This window comes from Hemicordylus capensis, chromosome 1 (genome assembly GCF_027244095.1).
Source record: "Hemicordylus capensis ecotype Gifberg chromosome 1, rHemCap1.1.pri, whole genome shotgun sequence".
NCBI classification, from domain to species: Eukaryota; Metazoa; Chordata; class Lepidosauria; order Squamata; family Cordylidae; genus Hemicordylus; species Hemicordylus capensis.
Window position 1 is genome coordinate 265,297,528 of NC_069657.1, and position 23,096 is coordinate 265,320,623.

The 23,096-nt window shown below is 44.6% G+C and overlaps 1 protein-coding gene across 1 annotated transcript; it reads left to right on the top strand.

Moving 5' to 3' along the window:
• Positions 1-9,470: 9,470 nt before the first annotated feature.
• On the top strand, positions 9,471-17,549 carry LOC128340111 (uncharacterized). The gene is made up of 4 exons (XM_053284881.1): positions 9,471-9,595; positions 11,599-11,658; positions 13,907-13,971; positions 16,696-17,549. Exons 2-4 carry the CDS (start codon positions 11,610-11,612, stop codon positions 17,431-17,433), a joined length of 852 nt encoding a protein of 283 aa, XP_053140856.1. The 5' UTR covers positions 9,471-9,595; positions 11,599-11,609; the 3' UTR covers positions 17,434-17,549.
• The last annotated feature ends 5,547 nt before the right edge of the window (positions 17,550-23,096 follow it).

The window sequence follows — 23,096 nt, forward strand, 5'->3', positions numbered from 1 at the left end:
TGTTCTCCCCACCCCTTGAAAAAAACCTACCAAAACACCCTTCTACTTTTACATGCATTTTCTATGCTTGTTCACAGTCACTGATCTGCTACTGCTATGGGAGGAAGAGAAACTCATTCCCATTGCCCAAGGCAACCAGGCCAACGCTCCCTCTCACTGGAATGCATATCCCCAATGCACATCCCTTGAAAGCAATGGAGTGGAGAAAAACAACATCCACATGGCATACAGATGTTGCATTACAGTCAGTGGAAAGAATGCACATAATAAGTATGCACAAGAAGAGTCTAGCAATGGGAAATGTTCTGTCTTTCCTTTCCCCAACATCCACAGCCCTTAGTTTTCACTAAGGGTTGTGAAAAACTGCAAAAGTGTGCATCTTTATAATCTATATACATATATAATTCTCTAAGATGTACCCGTCGCTAATCTCATGTGTGGCAGCACTCGTAAGAGTTCATGAATGAGCTGCTGGGAGGGGGAGAGGAAAGTGGCAGCAAACAGAGGAAACAGCAGCAGGGGGAAGAAACTGCGAGGACAGCAGGAAAGAAAGCAGTGGTGGAGGCTGGGGAGGCTGAGAATGGGGGGAGAGCTGGGGGGAGGAGCGGGGAGAACTAGAGGTGCACATGCTTTGCACCCAGGCCAGCTAGTTAATGAATAAAACAGAGACATCCATCCCCATTTAGCTCAACACAATCTATCAAGTATTTACTACTGAAATTTCATTGTTGCCTTAACTATTACTGCTATTAACTATTAACTATTACTTAACTATTACTTTTCAATTTCTACGTAAACGGTCTAATCACCCGCCTATGGCAAGTTGAAAATCATGTGCCAAAGATAGGGGATAGGTGTTTACCTATCCTCATGTAGGCATGTGGAATGAGGGGGAAATGCCTTTTCTGAAAGCTGCTTTGTAATTACTTTGTTCTCATGGAATGGGAAAGTGTCTTTGCAAAAAGAGTGAGACAGAACTCAGGTTTGCACTGGTCAAGAAATGGTTAATAGAGTTTGCAAGTGTGGAATGGAAAATTCCTTGCTGAGTTACTTATCTGCCAAGGACAGACAGGGTGGGGGAAGAGGGTACGGGTGTTGCAAACTTCATTAGCATAGGCATCGAATGATCGGCTTATTCCAAACTGCCCTGCTTCTTAGAATGTGAAAGAATCTTCTCTTAATTTGCTTATCTCTTTTCCTTAAAACCGGAATTCAGAGCAAAGTCCAGCCCTGAGGCAAACACATGTGTTAATGAAATGAACTAATTGGTTCTTGGGCCAAATGTTAACGCCCAGATGTGTAACAATGCCAAGGTTTAAAACCCCAAAAACCGGGGGATTCGGGGCGTCTTTCCTGGTAGGCCACGAGGCACAGGAAAGAGCCACCAGCGCTGGTTTTGGTTCAATAAATGGTGACTATTGCTTCCTTCAATCATCCTTGTCTGTCTGGTTTGTGGTAACTGGGGTCTCCCAGGTAACATAAACTGGTGCCGTTCAAGCTCGGATGGTCTGCTGGTGATTTACCTGCCCATCGGTGGCTACTTGGGGGTCCCTTTCTCACGTCGTGGGAGAGCAACCCTTCGGCGCCACTTCTCCCATTGTAAGAAGGAAGGTTTTGACCCCCGCGACGTGAGACCCAGACTCCCAAGTCCACCGAAGACGGGCGCGGAACGAGGCACACCAACGCAAGGGGTCCGGACAGGTGAAGTATTGGGAGTCCCGGGACGGGTAGGAGACCAAGGGAATAGCCCACCCTAGGTCAAGAGCCGCTGTGGGCAGAGGGCACTGCCTAAAAGCAGGACAGGCTCTGGGAGGAGGAACAAGGGAGGAGTTGGTGTGAATGTGTGCAGTTTGAAAGTTTGGTGAGTGCAGAGGGGGACCCCAAAGGGGGAAACCCACCCCGAGTGTGGCCCTGCACTGGCAGAGGCGGGACTCCTGAGTACGTTTTCTGTCCCGGCGACGGGAGGAGAGCGGAAACTGGAGGTGCGAAGTGTGAATTTGTCTGTCTAAAATCCTTTTGTGCCTCACTGCGTGGATCCCTTACCCACAGTCCGTTCCCCCCCCCCACTTGTCTGTTTGTTCAGAGTGTAAGAGAGCACGCCTCTGGGAAAACAATGGGAGGGGAAGGGTCGATGCTGAAGAGCTTCAAGCCAGGCTTGGGGGGGGCTCTGAGGGACTACAGGTTACATAGTCCCGAGAGCCAGAGGCCCAAGCCTGCCAGGACCGTGTGAAGCACTTGGGGTTCCGTATCCCCAAGGCCAGTGGGAATTAGGAACACGGTAGGAAGGAGGCAGTTTGCTCTCTCCCCCAACTCAGAAATCAGGAAGGCAGGATCATTTTGATCCTGGCCCACTGAAGATGTTAGGAATCCAGAAGGCGTGGAACATAGGTACCAGGTTGGTCCCTGAGACCAGGCTCAGGAGCTGTTGCAAGCAACAGGCAACCCCCTGAGTAGCCATGAGGGCAGAGGCCCAGGCAAGCAGGCTGGGACCATTTGCCCAGCAGAGATGGAGGTAAATCTCAAGAGGAGAAGTGCAAGTTGCAGGAGATTGGCACACATTCACTTGGAAAGGTGCAGAGAGGTAGAGATGTTTCAGGAGGTTTATTTGGTGCATGTGATGTAAAGGCTGGTTAATTGTTGAAAGGCAGATGGAAAGAGGCTGGTTTAAGGGAAGGAAAAGGAAAAGTGTGAAGTACTGAAGGTTTGGCATGTTGTTTGGAGTTGCTTGTTGTGAAGCCAGGAAGGTAATGTTTGGGTGGTTGTAGGACAAGGAGGGACAGACAGAAGGTGGAGAAGCAGGGTTGTAGGAGAGCAGAGAAGGAAAGCAGCAGACAGGGGAGAGGAGATAGAAAGGAAGTGGAAGGCGTGGTGGGACGGGAAACCGGAGGCCACCAAAGTCCTGATAGCGCAGGACGAAGCCGGGAGCCTTCCAGTAGGCTTGGGCAGAGAATGCCCAAGGAAAGGCTCATGGCCAGAGACAAAAGTTTAACTTTTGGCGGCCACCACTTCAGAAGGCATGGGTAAGTTGAGCAGGAGAAGGAACAGGTCAGGATAGAGAGGAGGGTCACAGGGAAGGAAAGGAGTGCCCCACGAGAAACCGGAAACTCCTGCCTGGGAGGTCGGTGGTCACAACAAGTCTGGCAGAAGGATGCCACAGGGACAGGTGTTGGAAGACCACCATCACAGGGGCCCCCGAGAGGCAGGAGCCAGGAGACTTTGTCAGCCTGGCCTCCCCAAGGAGGGCGAGGACAAACCGGTTACCATCAGCACAAGGGGCCAGAAGATGAGACACAGTAAGGAGATCTTCTGCCTGCCCAAGGTTGTTTGGTGTACCCAGCAAGTGGCTGTTATGCACTGCAGGGGCTACCAAAGGGGGGATGGCAGGAAGGCACAAGGCAACAGGAGGGCTGACCAGGCAGCCCAAAGAGTGGCTGAGGGTCTGCAAGCAGATCCAGCCCGACAGGGGATCCTGTTGTCCAAACTCACAGATCTCTGGGACTCACAGCACACAGAACACCCAGAGGATGAAACCAGGATGGCTGAATCACCAGCCAGGGACCAGGGCTGGTCCTTTCAGCCAGACAGCAGGCAGGCAATGCCCAGAGGGTTCGGACACACTTTGGTAGAACACTACCATCAGTCCACCCACAGGGGAAGAAATGGCCCCGCAAGGCTACTGCAGGAATCCCTACATGTCTGCAACATGTCTACTTAGGGGAAAAAAGCTTGTGCACGTTACGTGACATGTGCCAGGATAGGAGCCCGTTATGCTCCTTGGCAGGGGCGTAACAAGGCTGGAGTGGGCCCAGAGACAAAATTTTAAAATGGGCCCCTCGCTGATACACACACACACACACTTCACAATATATAGTCATGTGACTTGCCTCTGGGGGCCCCCTCGAGGCGTGGGGGCTCCCAGGCAGCCGCCTCCCCTTGCCTAATAGTAGTTACGCCCCTGCTCCTTGGGGCTCAGGTAGTAGAGGCAGGCCTAATTGAGTATATCCAAATTGACTTACTGATTTCCCGGGGCAGGGACAGTTCACCAAGTCCCTGCACCTGCTCACACCAACACGGGGTGTTGACAAAAGGGAAGTTTTCAACGGAATGAAAAGAATGTTGATTTATAGACCATTTTGCTAGTGACTGTGTTTTCTTGGGGTTTCTTTGTTCCGCTTGACTGGTTAACTTGCTCATGGGTTAAGCCCTAAACAGACTTAAATGTTATATCACAGTTTATTTTGTTTAAATGCATTTTGAAATATGTAGCTGTTTATTTTGTTGTGTTTTTAAAATGATATTTAAAATGTGAACTTCCCTGTTTTCCATCAAAAATGTTTGTTTAAATGTTAACTGTGACTGATGCTAATTTCAGGGGAGCTGTGGGTGTGTATATGTGTGTATGTTTCTATGGGTGTCCAGAGATGCTTCTGTGAAGATTCTGTTCCTGAGAACTTTATTTCTGTTCAGTTCTGTTTCTATTAGGCTTTGTGTGAAATTCCACGTTTTGATAAAATGCAGAGGGTATTCTGCCTTTCTGCCTATTTGTTTTGCTGATGGGTGTTTTTTTTGTCATATATGTGAGAGTGTTTTGGTAATTTGCTATATAGAGGCTGGGTTGTATATATATGCTGAAGAAAGGGCGAGTTCTGTCCACTCCATTCTCCCAAATGTCTGATTGTGTGTGTCCTTGTCATTCAGATGCAATTGTTTTTGCCAAATGTGATTTTATACTGTAGTATTGGCTTATGGTGGTTTCCTTATTACAAACTTGTAATACTTTCTTGAGCTAAAGGGAGCTTGGAGAAAAGTTCTGTATTAATGTATACTTTTAATTTTCTTTACATTTTCTGTATGGCCTATGGCTGTAATGAAATTGCTTGACTAAAAAGAGGGGGCTCTTAGATTCCTCTAACTCTGTTTCAGTTGTTTTTGTATAGACTGTACATGGAAAAGTGTTTCCAACATGCAAATGCTAAATTATGACTGGAGTGTAGTCTCCTCACTCCCAATATTGAGTGAAAAGGAAGATCTCTGAACAGCAACTTGTCATTGTGGGTAAGAAGGAAAAGAGATTTTAAGTCAGATAGTCAAATGCAGTTATTGTTTTATATTTTTGTAATATGTATGAAATGTTTCTGCTAATTGATTTTGCTGTAAACTATTATCAATGGGTCTGAGGCTTCAAAATTTATAAATTCGTCCCACCGCCAGCCCTGCTTTGCCTTCACAGCAGCTGGATCTTGAAATTCCAGATCCCAGACATGAGATTTGGTGAAAGGAATTTTGTTTTGCCACTCCTGCAAGTGGAAGGGAGTTCCACAAGACTGGTTTGCATGTTATCTGGAAAACCTCCCAGTTTAATAGGAATCAAGTTTGTGTGTTGTCGTACAATCCGTACCCTGTTTTCACAGCTCCTGACTAGAGATTGGATAATGACTGTGTTTATCACAGGCTTCACTCCTCGGCGAAACTATGGACATTTTTCTTGATGATATCTTTTAACTAGGAAGCCTGTTTGTTTCATGAGACACTGGACCTCACGTAAGGGGTTTTGATCCTGTTTCAATAGGTATAGTATTTTTCTTGGGGGGCAAGGACTGTTTCTTTTATAGGTTTTTCTGAGGATATTGTTGCCCTACCAAGCTTGCTAGTGATGAGGCTGAAGATGGAGAGCTGGAACACTACCTACACGTGGCTTAGATGGGGGCAGTTAAAATCCCAAAGGCCAGATGTCACTGACGAATCATGAAGTCAGATACACTGGATGGAGATTGATTGCCCTGACAGAAGTCTGTAAGTATGTAGGCAGCCAACGTAGTGGTTAGAGTGGTAGACTAGGACCAGGGAGACCTGAGTCTGAATCCTCATTCGACCACACTGCTGGGTGACACTGGGCCAGCTATTTAAACAGCCTGGCCTGCTTCGAAGGGTTGTTGTGAAAGAGCAGACTTATGCAGTACACCGCTCTGGACTTTTTGGAGAAACAGCTGGATATTCGAGCACTGGAGCTTATGTTGTGGCCTCTCGAGAGACAAGACTGTTTGACCTGTCGGATTTTAATGCCTTTACAGTCAACGAACCCACAAGGGGGTATGGATGTGAACATTATTATTTTCTCTTTTTGATTTTCATTGTTTTTGCCTCCTGCTCAGGATTGCTCATCAGGTGAAGTAAATGAAGTCATTATCTTCTGTTTTGGACTTCGGGGGGAGAAAAGAGGGCAAGCAGGAAAACAAGAACATAAATTGGAAAGAAAATGCCAAAAGATCAAATTGAAAATAGCCTCAGGTTTATTTATTGTATTGGGCTACTCAGGAACTCAGTTTCAGCATGTTGTCCCTACCCAGGGGAGGGAAATTGGTAAAACATGCATCTGTCTTTTATTTCTAGCATAAGCAGGATTGCCTTGAACTGTCTCTCCCGAGAGGGATGTCTTTCTATTACAGACCAAAGCAGTGGTCAAGTGAAAGGAAGGGGAGCCTTCAGAGGATCGGCAGTGTGACAGACTGGGACTTATGGAATTGGCTCACTGGATCTAAACTGGTTGAAATCTGCGTTTATGATCTTTCCTATTGTTGTGTTAATACTGATACTGTTGCCCTGCATAATACTATGTATAACCAGTGCTTTGCAATCCACTATCTCAGCGATAGTAAGAAAAGAAACTGCCCCCCATATAATGGCTATGTACCTCAGGAAGAGAAGCCATAAAATGGCTTCTAAGGGGGGAAATGTGGAATGAGGGGGAAATGCCTTTTCTGAAAGCTGCTTTGTAATTACTTTGTTCTCATGGAATGGGAAAGTGTCTTTGCAAAAAGAGTGAGACAGAACTCAGGTTTGCACTGGTCAAGAAATGGTTAATAGAGTTTGCAAGTGTGGAATGGAAAATTCCTTGCTGAGTTACTTATCTGCCAAGGACAGACAGGGTGGGGGAAGAGGGTACGGGTGTTGCAAACTTCATTAGCATAGGCATCGAATGATCGGCTTATTCCAAACTGCCCTGCTTCTTAGAATGTGAAAGAATCTTCTCTTAATTTGCTTATCTCTTTTCCTTAAAACCGGAATTCAGAGCAAAGTCCAGCCCTGAGGCAAACACATGTGTTAATGAAATGAACTAATTGGTTCTTGGGCCAAATGTTAACGCCCAGATGTGTAACAATGCCAAGGTTTAAAACCCCAAAAACCGGGGGATTCGGGGCGTCTTTCCTGGTAGGCCACGAGGCACAGGAAAGAGCCACCAGCGCTGGTTTTGGTTCAATAAATGGTGACTATTGCTTCCTTCAATCATCCTTGTCTGTCTGGTTTGTGGTAACTGGGGTCTCCCAGGTAACAGGCAGATGACACGGCCTTATTGTCACAGACCAGAGTCAGCCTAAAAAGAATGCTAGAATGCGTGAGTCTGCTCTGCAAAGAGGAATTTTTGGAAATTAATTATACCAAAACTAAAATCGTGAGATTTGCAAAGAAGCAACAGATCTTTAGATGGTCTATAGGTGGAGCTAGAGTAGAGCAGGTGAAGTCTTACAGATACCTGGGGGTGGTGTTCCAGTTCAATGGGGGTACTTTTATGCACACCAGTGCCACTAAATTGAATGCCACCCGATCTTCTATGGCAATTAGGAAATTTTTCTGGGCACAAGGTGGTGGCTACATTCCAGCAGCAAATAAAGCCTTTCAGGCTAAAGTGATACCTCAGCTGCTATACAGGGTTCAGTTTAGACCTTTAAAAGACCTACAAGCTTTAGAAAAAGTCCTATCAGGCTTTCTGAGATCACTGCTGGGGGTACCAAAATGTGTCCTGAACTCCTTAATACGGCTGGAGACTGGGCTTTTGGAATTGGAGACTAGGGCCTGGCTTCTTATCATCCTGTATTGGAGTAAGACTTATCTTTACCAGGTAGGACTATACCTCACCTCCTTGCCGCTACCCCACAACCCCGTTGGTGTAAGGCGGTTGAGGAGAGGCTCCGGAAGATGGGCTTCTGCCCAGCACAATTGTTAGAGCATGGTGAGTCAACGGCAAGACGCCTAGTTAAACAAAGGCTCAGGGACATAAACTTCCAAGAGGAAAGGGCCTCTATAAATAGGCCTCCACAACTGCTAAGCACTAAGAAAGATTGGGCCATAGCCTCTTATTTTTACACAATCTATTCACCAAAACTTCGCTGGGCGTTTACAAGAGCTCGCCTGAATGCTCTACCCTCAGCGATGTTATCAGGGAAATTTGAGAGAAAACCCTATGATGAGAGACTATGCCCTTGAGGATCTGCTCCTGAAACATTGAAACATTCACTGTTGCATTGCCCACTTTACATAGTTGAAAGAAATTTATTTTTATCCCACTACCTGAAAGGTCTCAAAAGCCACTCGGAGGAGACGATTCTTACATGTTTATTAGAAGATAGGGACCCAACAATATCCTTGGCGGTTGGCCAAATTCTGTTATATTTTGACCAAAATAAGAGAGGCTAGAGCACAGCAATCAGCTACTGCCAAAGGTTCTTGATTTTTTGTATGTGATAACATTTTAGTTTTTGTTTCTGTTTTTCTCTCTTTACTGAGTATATTCTGTTTCTATTGTTGTTTGATCTAAGATCGTAAATAAACAACTAACTAACTAACTATTACTGCACAATATACTTTAATATTAGCGGAATTGTCAGAAAGGTGGTTACCTTTTCAGTTGATTATCTTGGGTATGCTGCAGAGTTCCTGCATGTTTTGATAGAATGCACTTTCATTCATTATCAAAAGGGAGGCCTTTTCCATTCAAATTTACTTCCCATCATTTTGTTGGAAATTTTCACCATTTTTTTAAACATAGTTCAGAAGAGCCAGCATGGTGTAGTGGTTAGAGTGCTGGACTAGGACCGGGGAGACCCGAGTTCAAATCCCCATTCAACCATGAAACTAGCTGGGTGACTCTGGGCCAGTCACTTCTCTCTCAGCCTAACCTACTTCACAGGGTTGTCGTGAAAGAGAAACTCAAGTATGTAGTACATCACTCTGGGCTCCTTAGAGGAAGAGTGGGTTATAAATGTAATACTACTACTACTACTACTACTAATAGTAATAGTAATAATAATAATAATAAAATCATGGAGTATTGTGTTTTTCATTAAAATAGGTTTTGCATTTGAAGATGTAGTAGAACAGGGAAGATGCAAGGAATAAGCAATAAGAAAGTCCAGGATCAAAATGCAGAGCATTCAGTAGGTCAGCTTGGAAACCCTTGGTACCTAGAGTTTTCTTTCCTCTTATTTCTCCACCTAGTGCAGGGTTTCTCAACGTGTGGGTCCCCAGATGTTTTTGGACTTCAACTCCCATAATCCCCACCCCCAGTGGCCTTTGGTTGGGAATTATGGGAGTTGAAGTCCAATTACATCTGGGGACTCACACGTTGAGAATCCCTGACCTAGTGGCACTGGCCTTTATAACATCACCAGTTGTCATGGGGACCACAGGTGCAGGTTGGGGATTTGCATCAGTTGACAAGCTGTGCTGTTCCTGAGGGCCAGCAACCCATCCCGGGAAAGAAGTGAAGAGAGGAGAATATGATTTCTAAGCTAATTTGTTAATAAACAGTAGCAAACAGGTAAGGTGTTTGGGGGGGGGGACAGATGTTAGGGATGTGCATGAATCACGATTCAAAGAGTGATTCTCAGCACAGCCCCAGCACCTTTAAAGGGGAGGATGGCAGGCCCATACCTGCTCCTCCGCTGCTCACTGAAGCTTCCTGTATCAGCAATGCTCCCCCACCTACCATCATGTGCCAGCGGTGCTCCCTGCTGGCATGTGATGGTAGCTGGGGGAGTACCGCTGATTCAGGAAGCTATGGCAAGTGGCAGAGGAGCAAGAATGGGCCCTGCTCTCCTCCCTTTTCTAGGTGCCGAGGCTGTGCTCCAAATCACTCTTCAAATCGCCATTCATGCACATCCCTAACAGATTTTTCAGCTTATAGTGCGGAGGGTCACCAGTCAGGACACATAAATACAGTATAGACCTTGTGAGGTATCAATATTCTATATCATCAGGCAAAAGGGCCCCTGGTGAGGGAGGGAGAGCTTAACCCAGACTCCATGAAAGAAAATGTGCTTAAGGGGGACCACTTAAAGGGGGGGCACTACACAGTATTGCAAAGAGAGCATAAACTCATTCTAAATAGCACAACACCAGTGGTTTGAGTGGGCCATAGAAAATGTCACATATCTTTAATTACTGGGGGGACGTATTTTAAAGAAGTCTTTAAAATGAAAGTTTGGTTTTTATTTTAAGAAAGGGTGACCGATATATGACTTTAGTCTCAGATATTACTTCTCTACATTCAATAAACATTTAAGTTAAATAAAACATGTGGTTCTTAAGTTTTCCATCCAAGTACCTTGACAGCCCTTGATATCTCTGCACAATATATACCAACAGACACAGAATGCCATATTGTACATCACAATTTGCACGAAGGAAATAATCAGACTCAGGCCATTTCCCTCTGCACAGGTGTGTCCTTATAGGGGGAGCCGATGTTTGGACACTCTCCAGTGATAACTCAAAACCTCTGTGCATCTGTGGCAGGGTGCCAAATACTGCCCGCCCCCATGTACACCCTTCTCCAGCCACTTTTTTTTTTTTTTAAGTGGGGCTCAGGAGGGCATTATCTTGTTGGTGCCCCAATAACTGGTTGCCCGAGGTGACTGCCTCGCCTTGCCTCGCAGAAGAGACACCCCTGACAGGCAGCCATGCTCCTTTTGAGGCCCCCGCAGGCACAGGATTGGTGGAGAAAGCCTCAGCCCTTGATGATGGCGAGTCCCTCCCCAGCTGGCAGGCAGCCACCATGTTTAGAAACTGTGATTGGCAGAAGCTTTCCAATGACCACATACCTGGCAAAATAAGCACTTGTGTGATCTTCATAGGTGCCAAGATGTTTGTATACTTTCCCCCATTAACCTGCATATTCCCTTGTAGAAAAGATATGTTTGAAGTAAGGCCGATCCCATGTCCCTCAAACCTTTGGCAAAATGGGGCGCAATTTCAGTAAGAACTTTTGAGAAATGGTGGTTGCCATTTTCCCCTCAGAAGCCTCCTCAGAATGATACAACATCATGATGTGCCATCATTTGCAAAGCCTTCGGGGGAGGGGGGATTTGTGTCCATACTACTGTTGCTGCAACCCACCACCAATGAAGCAAAGGGGGGAAATAAGAAAAAAGGGACAACCACTTGCCACCAAAGCTTTTGTCAGAATGTCTCTAGGCTGCCCTCAAAACATTTCCCGGTTTCAGTCCCTCCAAATTTAGTGCTCCATCACAAATTCATGGACACACACACACACATACAAAATCATTAATAAGAATTTTTGGCTCAGCGCTAGTTTTAAGTGGCTGTCAAGGTATTTGGATGGTATCTTTATAGTTTTGACGTTCTGGTCAGAATGAAATTAATTTTAGCTTACATGTGAAAAGCTTAGCTGTCCTCCCAAAAAGGGTCATTGATGCATCAGAAGTTACCAAATGCAACATCCAACTTGTTCAGTATAAGATTGGACCTGATCTACCTGAGCTTGTACACTGAATCCTCTCTTTCTCTCTCTGATCCTCACAGGTGCTGTTGTCATGTTGCTGCCACTATGTCTGGTGGTGCATTTGATTATGCTCTTTCCTGGTGAGTGTCATTGGCTGCAGCCAGGTCTTGAAACTCAACCCCTCTCCCTAAAACATTTACATCTCCATACCAAGGCATTAAGTATCTGAACAGAAGCTTTCTGAACAAAACCAGGTGACAAACAGGCTTTGGAAAGGGCTTATGCTGGGTGAGGACTGGTTCTTTCAGAAGCTGAATACCCCAAGCCCTGGGAATGGAAGTAGTCCTGTGCAACTGGGCAGATGCTACTTGAAGTCATTGGTCAACTGTCCTGTTGCGCAACACTCTTGGGGCTGCCCTGCTACATGCACAGCAGCCTCAGTAACTCCCTAATGCAGGAGTTCCACGGCACAGAGTGTTCACCAGTGCCATCAACTTGCACTGAAATGCAGCCACCTGCTTGTTCAGATGGATGGATGAATAGACGCCTGCTTGGTTTTGACGACTGCATCTGCTCAATGCCTTCGCTTAAAAAAATATTTTAAAGTACAGTTTTCTAGCTTTTGCCCAATACAAAACGTGCATAAAAGTAAAACACTAAAAATAAACCCAGTACATAAAATGTCTGTACAGGAGGAGCCAACTCTGGAATGCTCTCTCTTATTCATTGAGCATAGAAAGCAAACATTCCAGCTGACTATAATATAGTGATGAATCACTGTTGAACAGCCAGAACAGTTTTCCCTTTGCAGACTGAACACAATCCCTTCCACGCCCTGCATGTGTACAGCTGTTTCGTAAGCTCCACTCTCCATGTATGGGAGAGGGCCAGCAGCAGTGTCGGCTCGAGCCAAGACACCGTTGGCCACACCTCCAACACTGGCCATGGTCCTGATGCCAACATGCTGGTGTCAGGAGGTGGGGCCATCCTGCCTCCCTAGCTGGTGCTGTTCTTTCCCATCTTCTGGATAGCAAGCACTTTGCTAGCTAACTATATGGCTTTTTCTCACACTCTCTTTGGTTGTGGGGGAAGAGAGAGAGTGATCCAAGCAGCTAACAGAGTGCAAGCCAGGAGATGGGGAAGATACTACTACTACTACTACTACTACTACTACTACTACACACACACACAAAAAGTTAGAATCACAGTCAGGAGACTGAGCAGGGCCAGTAGATGGAGGGACAGAAAGTGGTGGCAGGAAGATGCTGGGGAGTGGCAGTAGCAGCAGGCAGGTGAAGCAATGCCCCCAGGCAGGTGATGGAGCAGGATGTCTACACTTGCCACCCCAGGGCTCAGGCACTGCCTGAGCCTGTCACCTCACCTCATGGATGAGCATCTCTGAGCAGCAGAGGGATCCTCTGCAAGGAGCACTACATAAGAAGGAAGGATGAAGGATGCAGGGGTGGCTCTTCCAAGAGGCAAGGTGAGGAGAGGAGCAAGGGGGCAGCAAGGTCACTGCCCGCTTGTCATCACAGGAGCACCCACCCACAGATGGGAGGGGGCAGTAAGTGTTCCTGTGGTGGCAAGGGGGCGGTGACCTTACTGCCCCCCTCTTGCCACCACAGGAACATTGCAGATGGGGGACGAATTATTGTCCTTTGCCTCAGGCAGCAACATATCTTGGACTGTCTCTGGAAGGATGCAACAAAGGACTAGATCAGTCCCAACATGCTTAATGGTTTAACTAATGTTCTCAATACTTTATACAGAGCCAGTGTGTTCTCGTAGTTCTTGTAGAACTGAGGGGTGCTAATCCCCACTCAGCTATAAAGCTCACTGGGTGACCTTAAGCCAATCACTGTCTCTCTGTTTAGCCTATCCCACAGGGCCCTTGCGAGGGTAAAGGAGAGAACAATGTCCATTGCCCTGAGTCCTTTGGAGGAAAGACAGGATAAAACTTAATCAATTGTATGGAAAGGTCCTCTGTTTATTTTGTGTACTACTTCTTCCATGTCATCCAGTTCAAAAGGGGATTGTTTTATTTGAAAAGAGATTCTATTTGGTTGTTCCAAATTACTGCCGTTGGCATTGGACTAGTAGCCACTAAGTGCTATCCAAAACAATTCTGAGTGTCAAGCTGCAGACAAAAAAGGGAAAGATTTTCCACGTCAAAAGCAAACAGTAAGATTGAAACATACATTTCTCATCCTGTACATTGAAGAATCCAGCTGATTTGTACCCCTAAATGTTAATCAGAGTCAATACATGTTACACGCAGACTGCAACCTCTGAGTATAGAGAAATCCAGTTTTAGCTTTGCTTTGTAATTCCTCAAAGTTACAATAATAGGCAACAGTTCACGTCAACAGTTTTCATTCCTGGTGCTAGGGAGAAGCTGGAGTCCCTGGAAAGATGCTCATAATGATAGTTACTCATGGAGCCACTCTCTGCAGGTATGGTTTGAAACAGCAATTCAACAATTGCATCTTCTGTTCATACTATTATTTTAAATAGCGGTTATGCAAGCATTTGTATAGACATTTTGGGAGTATCATAGAATTTTATAACTGATCAATGGACTCATAGAATACCTGTGATCTTCCTCACCAAATCCATAGAACTCAAGGTGGGAGGAAACTTATTTAACCTTGAAAGGTGTGTTAAGGCTCAAACTGCACATTACATGGAATCCTGTGACTCTTTCCTCACATCTTTTTAAAAAAGCTGAACCAGCTTGTGGCTGTGAACAAAAGAAGAGGGTTCAGAGGGAAGGTGCTTCATCGTTTTGTTGAATATGGGAGAACAGCAGTATACATTAGACTTCTAATAACTCAAACTATTGTTTACAACTCATTAGAAAGGCCTAGGTCAGATCAACTTAAGGGAGGTGAAATAACAATAAGGTAGGTGAAATAACTTCTCTGAGGACTCTCTTGTTACCAGCCCATCTGTACCTAGTCCAGGGCCCTGAGAAGATCATATAGGCTCAACCTCACACAGGGACCCCTGCTGCAAAAGTGAAACAGTTTCCTCTAGTTTCTTGCATGGCTTGTCTCATCCTGAGGCCTTCTAAAAAGAGGGCAGCATTTTCCAGCTCAAACTCCAGCCACTTTTTCATCCACAAGGGGAAAGATTCATGGTCCTCCTATCACTCCCCCCACCCCTCCAAGTGAACAATACAGGGACTATATATCTTTCCCTCCACAGGTGAAAAAGCACATTGGAGTGGGGGGTTGTGCACTGAAAAACATTGAAGGGGAAGGGGTCAAGCAACCTCTTTCACCATGCCCATCTTCTGCTCATATGTAACCCCACCACAAGCTGCTTGGGGTAAAAAATGTCACAGAGGAAGGAATCACAGAATTGTACTTACAGATTGAGTCTCAGTGCTCCCTGGAAAGTCTGATTTCTAGCAACCCACTTCTTATCCTTTGTCTTCTGTTCAAGAGAGAGATCCCTCCAGTATGTATGCATGCCCTTCATAACCTAACATTGAACAGAGAATTTTTTAAAAATTAAATATGGGACCAAGGCCAAGAGCAGTCCAACATATCTTGGCATTGGCACCTGAAGTGGGGCACCACATTCTACCCACTTGACCCCTGTCCCTCTTCCTCCACCACCACCTCACCTGATGGTGTAACCAGTAGCAATAGCAGCAGCTGTGTGTTGCACCTAGTCAGCAGGTGGGCAGGTAGCTGCATGCCCTCCTCCTCCCCGCTCTTGTGCTGGATGCCCATAGAAGAGGCAGGGGATGAGAGAGGTGTTGGGGTAGCATCTCTTCCATCTTTGGCAGCAGAGGAACAACTGGGAAAGAGGGTGGGGATGAGTTGACAAGTGTATTTGTGTGGTTCATCTATCCATGTCCTAATGCCCTTTTGAGGGGCTTCATATTCTACTGATTTGTGAAAATTAAATAAATTCTGAGCAAATTATTGAACATAAGCTGCTGAGAAAAGAAGCCATATGGTGTGGGTCATTTCCACTTCTCTGTGTTTACCCCTTGCATTGACCTGGTCGATTAGGATTTTAAAAAACCCACTTCTTCTGAAAGTCAGTCTGAAAGTGGTGTGAAATATAAAGCTCATGCATGCACAGCTACCTTTTAGTGCAAACACTCCTAGGGAGTGTGAAGTGTCAACTTGCCTTACTCTGAGTCAGACCATTGGCCCATCAAGACCAATATGCAGACAGTGTATCTAGGTGACCTTTCCCACCCCACTACCTGAGATCCTCTAACTGGACACTGGCCTGGGATCTTCTGCATGCCAAGTGTGCGCTGTTCCACTAAGTTATGGTGCTGTATCTTCTGTCCAACATATATAACAGCTACTTTTTAAGTCAAGTCAAGTCCATTTATTTTAATATAGCAATTTGCTATTATACTATGCCCACCATACAAGATGAAAACAAACCATACATATTGAGCATTTAGAAGTATTGCAAATTATTACAAAAATCATGACATCAGGGAAATGCCAAAAACTCTATAATGGTCCACAGTTATCCATAGCATTTCCTTTGGCCTTAGAACACAATAACATTGCTTGGGCAAGAAACTTTGCTCTCCTAAATGTGACATACTTTACAGTATCCCTTAACAAAAACAGCATAGCTTGAGAAGAATATCCCTGAAGCTAGTAGTGGATGAATATACTTTGCACAGAGGTCATTGTACATCTTGCATTCAAATATGAAGTGTGGGCAAGATCTTCAGCACATTGGAGGGTAGGGATGTGCACCAACTGAGGTTCATGCGCAGGTTCCACACCACTAGTTGGGGGTTTTGGCAAGCAGGATTTTTAGAAAGGAGGAGAGCAGGTCCTTACCTGCACTCCAGTGCTGCATGCAGCTTCCTGCTGCGACAGCACTTCCCCCAAGAAAACCATGAGTGGTGCCGGGATGCACAAGACAACCATGCGTGCGTGGGCACCATATGTGTGGTCAGCATGGTGTTGCTTATTCACTCTGTCACTTTTAGGGATACCCTTAATTCAGCCCTCCCATTTCGCAAGAAGAAGAATATTCAGTCAGACTTGGGGGTAAGTTGTTCTTAGACAGCTACTAGGAACAATGGCTTTCCTTTACAATACAGAAGATGTGTGGGTTTATATATACATACCCAAGATAATTATTATTGTTGTCTCAATTCCTTTCACATGGATTCTGTTCACTAGGTAATGGGAGAGAAATTTGAGGAGTATGTTAGGACCATTTATCATCTACTGCAAACACTTGATGACTGGATGGAAGAGCATCTGGGGTTTTTAGAAAAGTTGGTAAATGATCATGTCAAGAAGTTCCAGGAATGGCTGGAGGGATATATCAAGGCTCTCAGTATGTGGCTTAATATGTACTTTTGGACTCTCCAAGAAGATCCTGACCCATATACTGAAGATGTTGACTATAAGTTGGGCAAAGAGATCCTAGTCCATGACAAATGTTGGGAGGAACATATTGACAAAGCAGACACATGGCTGGACTACATCAACATTACTCTGTACAAGTGGTTGGATGAAGATCCTCTGAGCTTCTACAACACACTGCAGGACAGTCACATGGGCAGCTCACTGCAAGACTATTCTGAAATTCACAACCAACACTTAGAAGACCAAATCAAAATCCTAGGACAGTTATTGGACAACTACACAGCAACCATCAGTAAATGGCTAAAGGGGTATGCTACAGTGAAAGAAGCACCTTCCCAGAAATATGGCTGGAACTTGCTACATTTGGGTCCAGAGGTACAAACATTAGGAAGAGCACAAGCAACAGCACTGCAAGGTAAGTGCCTCCATTTCATTAAACGGCTGGAAGAAGGTCTTGATGCCTTAGAACACTGGCTGTGGGATACCATCGATGAGCAGCCCAAGAAAAATAAAACCTTGAAGGCACTGTCAAGTGCTTTTGGATAAGTTCTGCATGGCATCCCGCCCCATGAGACTAAACTAAAACTTCTGCTGTGGATTTCTGCAATCAACATACTTCCAGGTTATCATATCTTAATGAGAATAAAACTCAAGGAAACATCTCCTGGCTTTTCTTTTCATATGATTTACTTCCCCCCGCCCCTGCCACTTCTGGCATTGTCTCCAACGTATTGCTTCCTTTGTCCTAGACAGCTCAAGGCTGCAGTCCACCACATCAATCACAGGAAGGTCTGTAGTGAGATTCAAGGTATTCCTTCACACTTGCATGTTGGGGGCCAAACAAAACGTGACAGCAGGAGAGCCATGATCAGATTTCCCTGGGGTGTGTGTGTGTGTGTGTGTGTGTGTGTGTGTGTGTGTGTACAGCTCAATAGCAATGGCAGGGCTTCTCAAATCCATCTGGGATTGTGGTGCCGCTGAGAAAGGAGGGGTTAATCCTTTGCCACATCATTGATCTGATGAAAATCTTCACCTCCACCACTGCAACACACACACACACACACACACACCCCACAGATTTTATTTTCCCTGCAGGGGACCCATTACTGGGCACCTGAATGTTTTCCCCTACAGGACAAATAGCAACTTCAGAGGGGATTATTCTGACTGGAAAAACAGTGCAGGGGGGTAAGGTTCACCCTCACACCCCATACTACAGTCCCAGTTGGATTCAGCTGCTATAGTGCTGTTTAAAATCAGCAGGGGACTCGATCATGGATCTCTCGGCTGTCCTGTCTATTTGTATCCAAAGTCTCTCGCTGACTGTGACATCCAATGATGACTCGCAAGTGTGAATAAGCCACCAGAAATCAACCGCAAATGGGCTTTCTGTCTCTTCTGTCTCATCTTACATCAAACACCATCACCATCCTTTCCTGTGGAGTCAGTTCACACATTAATCTCTGAGTCTTCAGGTGCTTAGCATTCAAGTGATGGACAGGCATATATGAGCTGGCCCTGTGTGTGATTGATAGCAGACTTTGGCCTCCCTTTTCTGTGAGTTAGACAGCTATAAATTCAAGCACACCTATTGCTCTGAGGTATTTCAATGGGCTGAAGTGGCTCCAAATCACAGACTTGGACCCAAGTCATTCTGAATTTCCAGTGGTTCACGTTGAGACGCCATGTGTTTCTTGGCCTCCATCTACTATAGCTAAAATTCAGTATGAGTTTCATGAGCACAGACCATCACCTCTCCATGCATGCTCCAAGGCCTGTGCTTTCTTGAATTAGGCTCACACTTATCTTCATGCCACAGAGCCACTCAGACACATTACTCTGAATTTTACTTCCTCCTGAAGAAACACAAAGCCTACAAAGCATACCACAATGCCTTCAAAGCATGTCTGTTTATATCTGAATCACAGCCTACTGGCTCACTTTCCTCTTTTTCTCTTGGGTGGAAAAGGAAGAGCAGGAGGTCAGGGAAGGGTAATCTTTTCTTAATGCAGTACTTTGGATAATAAACCCCACCAACATAGCCAAAAGGAGACAGATATTAATGACATTATAGCTTATACCTCTACGATTTTTAACTACCCCCCCCCCGCCCGTTTACATTCTATTTATCTACTTTTATTACTTTCTCAACATGGGATACATTTCGTCCTGCTGTGTGCACACACATACATACATACATACATACATGCAGGCATTTGAATAAATTAAGTTGTATTTTTCATCATAAAGTAGCAGTTCCAGATGCATAATAAATACACAGCTGCTCATTTGTCATGCAGCACCCAAACGTCATCCTTTAAGGAATCCTGTTCTTAAGGAATATCACATTTTCCCTGGCACTGATGCTATAGTGTCTTGTTACTGAGAAAATGCAATTCTTTCCCACCTAGGGCAGCCATTACTATTGTGAGTGCTGTGCAAAATGAGGGAATGACACCAGTTCTACTGGCACATTGCCCTACAAACTTTTATCAACTTTTCTGAATGAGTATTGCCAACAGCTGAAACTGCCAGCTCTGCACTACATGGCACCTTAATGTTCATTTGTGTGCATTTCTTTTATTTACTTACTGCCCTTTGTTCTGGGACCGCAGGGTGGTGAACCACAAATTACTAAACAACAGACTAATTGAAGCTATTATAAAGATTTCATTAAAAATACAATTTAAAAAAACGCAATCAAAACCAGAAAGCTACAAAACAAACTAAACAGCAGCCAAATGACCTCACTAGCCAAAGTTCCACATAAAAGAGGCCGTCTTCCATCTCCTCTGAAAGACTGGGAGTGAAGCAGCCATGTAGCTCTCACCTCAGAGTGAATCCCACAGCCTTGGGGCAATCACTGAGAAGGCCCTGTCCTGCATGCTTAACAAACAAGCTTTGTTAATAAGTGCGATGGCACACAGAACAGAGCTCTCCCAGCCGACCTAGTCAAGTGTTTACATGTTTGTGCACCAGACACAAGATGCATCTACACACAACTGAAAGATTTGTGTCCTCCATAAACTCCTCCATAAACCTGGAGGAGAGGGCTGAAATATATATTTCAGAAAGAATAAGAAATCTAACAAGCTCACACTAAACATTTTGATAAGACATTCTCCAGAAGCAAAACTAAGGACCAAATGGGGGCAGTGGCATCCAGAGCAACAAACCACTTGTGGAAGGGCATTATGCTGGTGCAAAACCATTGCATTAGCAAGTTGCTCCAGATTGCTCTAGATTAGTGGTATGCTATCTAGACTCATCTTTTCAAACTAGATGAAACCTGTCAAAGATATTCTCTAGGGGTTCTACAAAACAGAATGCCAAAGCAGCCTTAGATTCAAGCGTCAAAGAATATATGTCCAGTAAATATTGCACTAGGTAAGCAATCAGAGACTCACAGACTTGCAAAATATGATTTGGACCTTAGCACAATGCTAATCGCTCAGACCATGTTGCTAGCCAGAAGACATGAATTTGCCAAGTGTCTGAACTAAGCCAGCTGCAGCTTTAATCCATGTCTAATGTTTTGTAGGCTGATTTTATTTCAGACCCCTGGAATCTTGGCAAAGGACCACAATTCTTTTTTAATACAGGTAGTAACATTATTCACTCCAGTCTTTCTTTCCTAATTATTCCTTCCTCAACTCTGAAGTCACCAGTACAAATACGCTCTCTGAGTGATCCACTAACAAAATATAACTTATAAAAGCAAGAAACCTGGGGGACAATGTAAAGATTCTGCAATCACCACCTGGAAAATGCACAAGCTTCCCACTGTAAGTTGTCATGTAGAATACAAGAGTTCCACCGGCAGGGAGACTCCACCACCTCTGGAACAGTTTGCCTGGTGGAGAGAAATGGAGGCTGTCAGAAGTTAACAGAACTGAAGAATTCCTCCATAGTGAGAGCCTTGCATTTAAAAAGACACCACCTGAAGCTGCCTTATACTGAGTCAGACTATTGGTCCATTGGTCCAGCATAGTCTACTCTGACTCAGGTCTCAAGCAGAGTCTTGTTCCCATCTCTGCTACTCGAGGTCCTTTAGCAATAGACGCCAAGGACTGAACATTTTGCACACAAGACACATGCTCCACCATTGAGCTGTGATCCCTCCCCATTGAATTATTTGTTTATATTTATTGACTTATATTTAGCTGTATAGATCAGTGGTTCCCAACCTGTGGGTCTCCAGATGCTGCTGAACTACAACTCCCATCATCCCCATCCACAATAAATTGGATTCCCACAACACTTGTGAACAAACCACACTGGTTAGCACCTTTCGCAACAATCAAGTCAAAAGAGTGTACAAAACAAGCCACAAATTACAATAAAAATAATAAAAACCAATCATTAGAGCAATAAAACCCACACAATAGAAACAGCAATCATAAACAGAACAGCAGAAGCAACAGCAAAATCCATCCTACTAAGGGTAAACAGGATGGTCTTCACAAAAGGTGAGGAGGGGTGGTAGGGAGTGAACCTCCCCAGTGAGGGCATTCCAAAGGTTGGGAACAACAACTGAGAGAAGGCCTATGTCCCTTTGCACAACAACCGAGTCTCTCTCGGCATTGACGCACAAAGCACCCTTCCCTACAAACAATTCTGTTTGGTGGGTCATAACATTGGGAGAAGACAGACCTTCAGATATTGAAGGCCCAAACCGTTAAGGTAACAACCAGCACCTTGGATTACACCTGGAAAAACACTGGTAGGCAGAGTAATTCTTTCAAGGAGGGATAGATAGATTTTTATTGCAGTCATTGACCAGTAAAAGAGTACAGTTACATAGATTCAGAACAAATTTTACAGACAGTATAACAAAACTTAGCCATTCTGCAAATAATCTCCTTATTGGTGTTTGCTAATAAAAAATTTAAATAAAAGTCATCAGGACGTCCAGGGAGGTTTTCCAATAGAGGGGAAATGAATATTAAATGAATATCCTTATAGAAAACAATATAAGATAACATGTGAAGTGGTTCTATTGTCCCAGTGCCACATGGGCACAGTCAGGAGGAAAAAGGTATCCCTCTAAACCTGCCGTCAAGAACCACCATAGGTAGTGCATTAAGACGTGCTAAAGTAAGAGCATGCCTAAATTTAGACAGAGATATTCCACTGGTTTAAAGCTGATAGTTTGGAGAGAGAGAGAGAGAGAGAGAGAGAGAGAGAGAGATAGATAGATAGATAGATAGATAGATAGATAGATAGATATACACAGTGGTCCCTCTACTTACGAAATTAATCCGTTCCGAATGCACATTTGTAAGTCGAAAAGTTCGTAAGTCGAAAAGCGGTTTCCCATAGGAATGCATTGGGAATGGATTAATGCGTTCCGGAGCCTAGAAAAAAGACCCAGACCCCCGGTAAGGCTTGCAAACTGCACAGGAACATTTCTTTTCAAGAATAAACAGGCAGTAAACAGGCAGGCAAGTCAAGGAAACCGCATGTAAAATTCGTAAGTCGAGGAAACCCCATCTAAAAATTTGTAAGTCGAAAAAACCGCATCTAAAACTGCCGTTTGTAACTCGAAAAATACTTATGTCGAGTAGTTCGTAAGTCGAGGGACCACTGTATATATATATATATACACACACACACACACACACACACACCACTCTTGAGGCCAGCCAATTCATCCTGTAGTTCTATATCTAAAATGTGTTGTTTAATCACATTTGTGGCCTGATTTAGTCCTAGGTCAATTAATTCAACTGGGGAAAGTCAGTAATGAGTTAATTTATTTATGACTAAAGACTTCCACTTAAATTTGTAGCCATCCATCATTATTAAGGAGGCTAAAACCTCTTGAACAAGAACCAATTTTAGCCAAAACAGAAAAAGGCCTAGATAATCCATGCCATCTGAGACCCTCCACAACTGAGGGAGTACCACACTCTATCATCCTGCCCCCAAAAGGGGGATTTGATACAGTTAGAGGGATCCAGGTTGGAGGGATAAAGAGAAGGCTTTTTAAAAAGAGCTCTTGCTACTGCCTGCCTGGGATTCAATGGTATTCCCTCAACCACCTGACCGTATCTCCCTTAGCAGCTTTTATCAACCATGAAAGGCAAGGGTCAAGAGTGCAAGATGTTGCTCTCATTGCTGCAAACAAGATTTTGTCCACTTCTTCAGGTTACAGCAGCTGAAACAAATCCATTACAACCTGACCCAGCAATTCCCAAAGCAAGTCA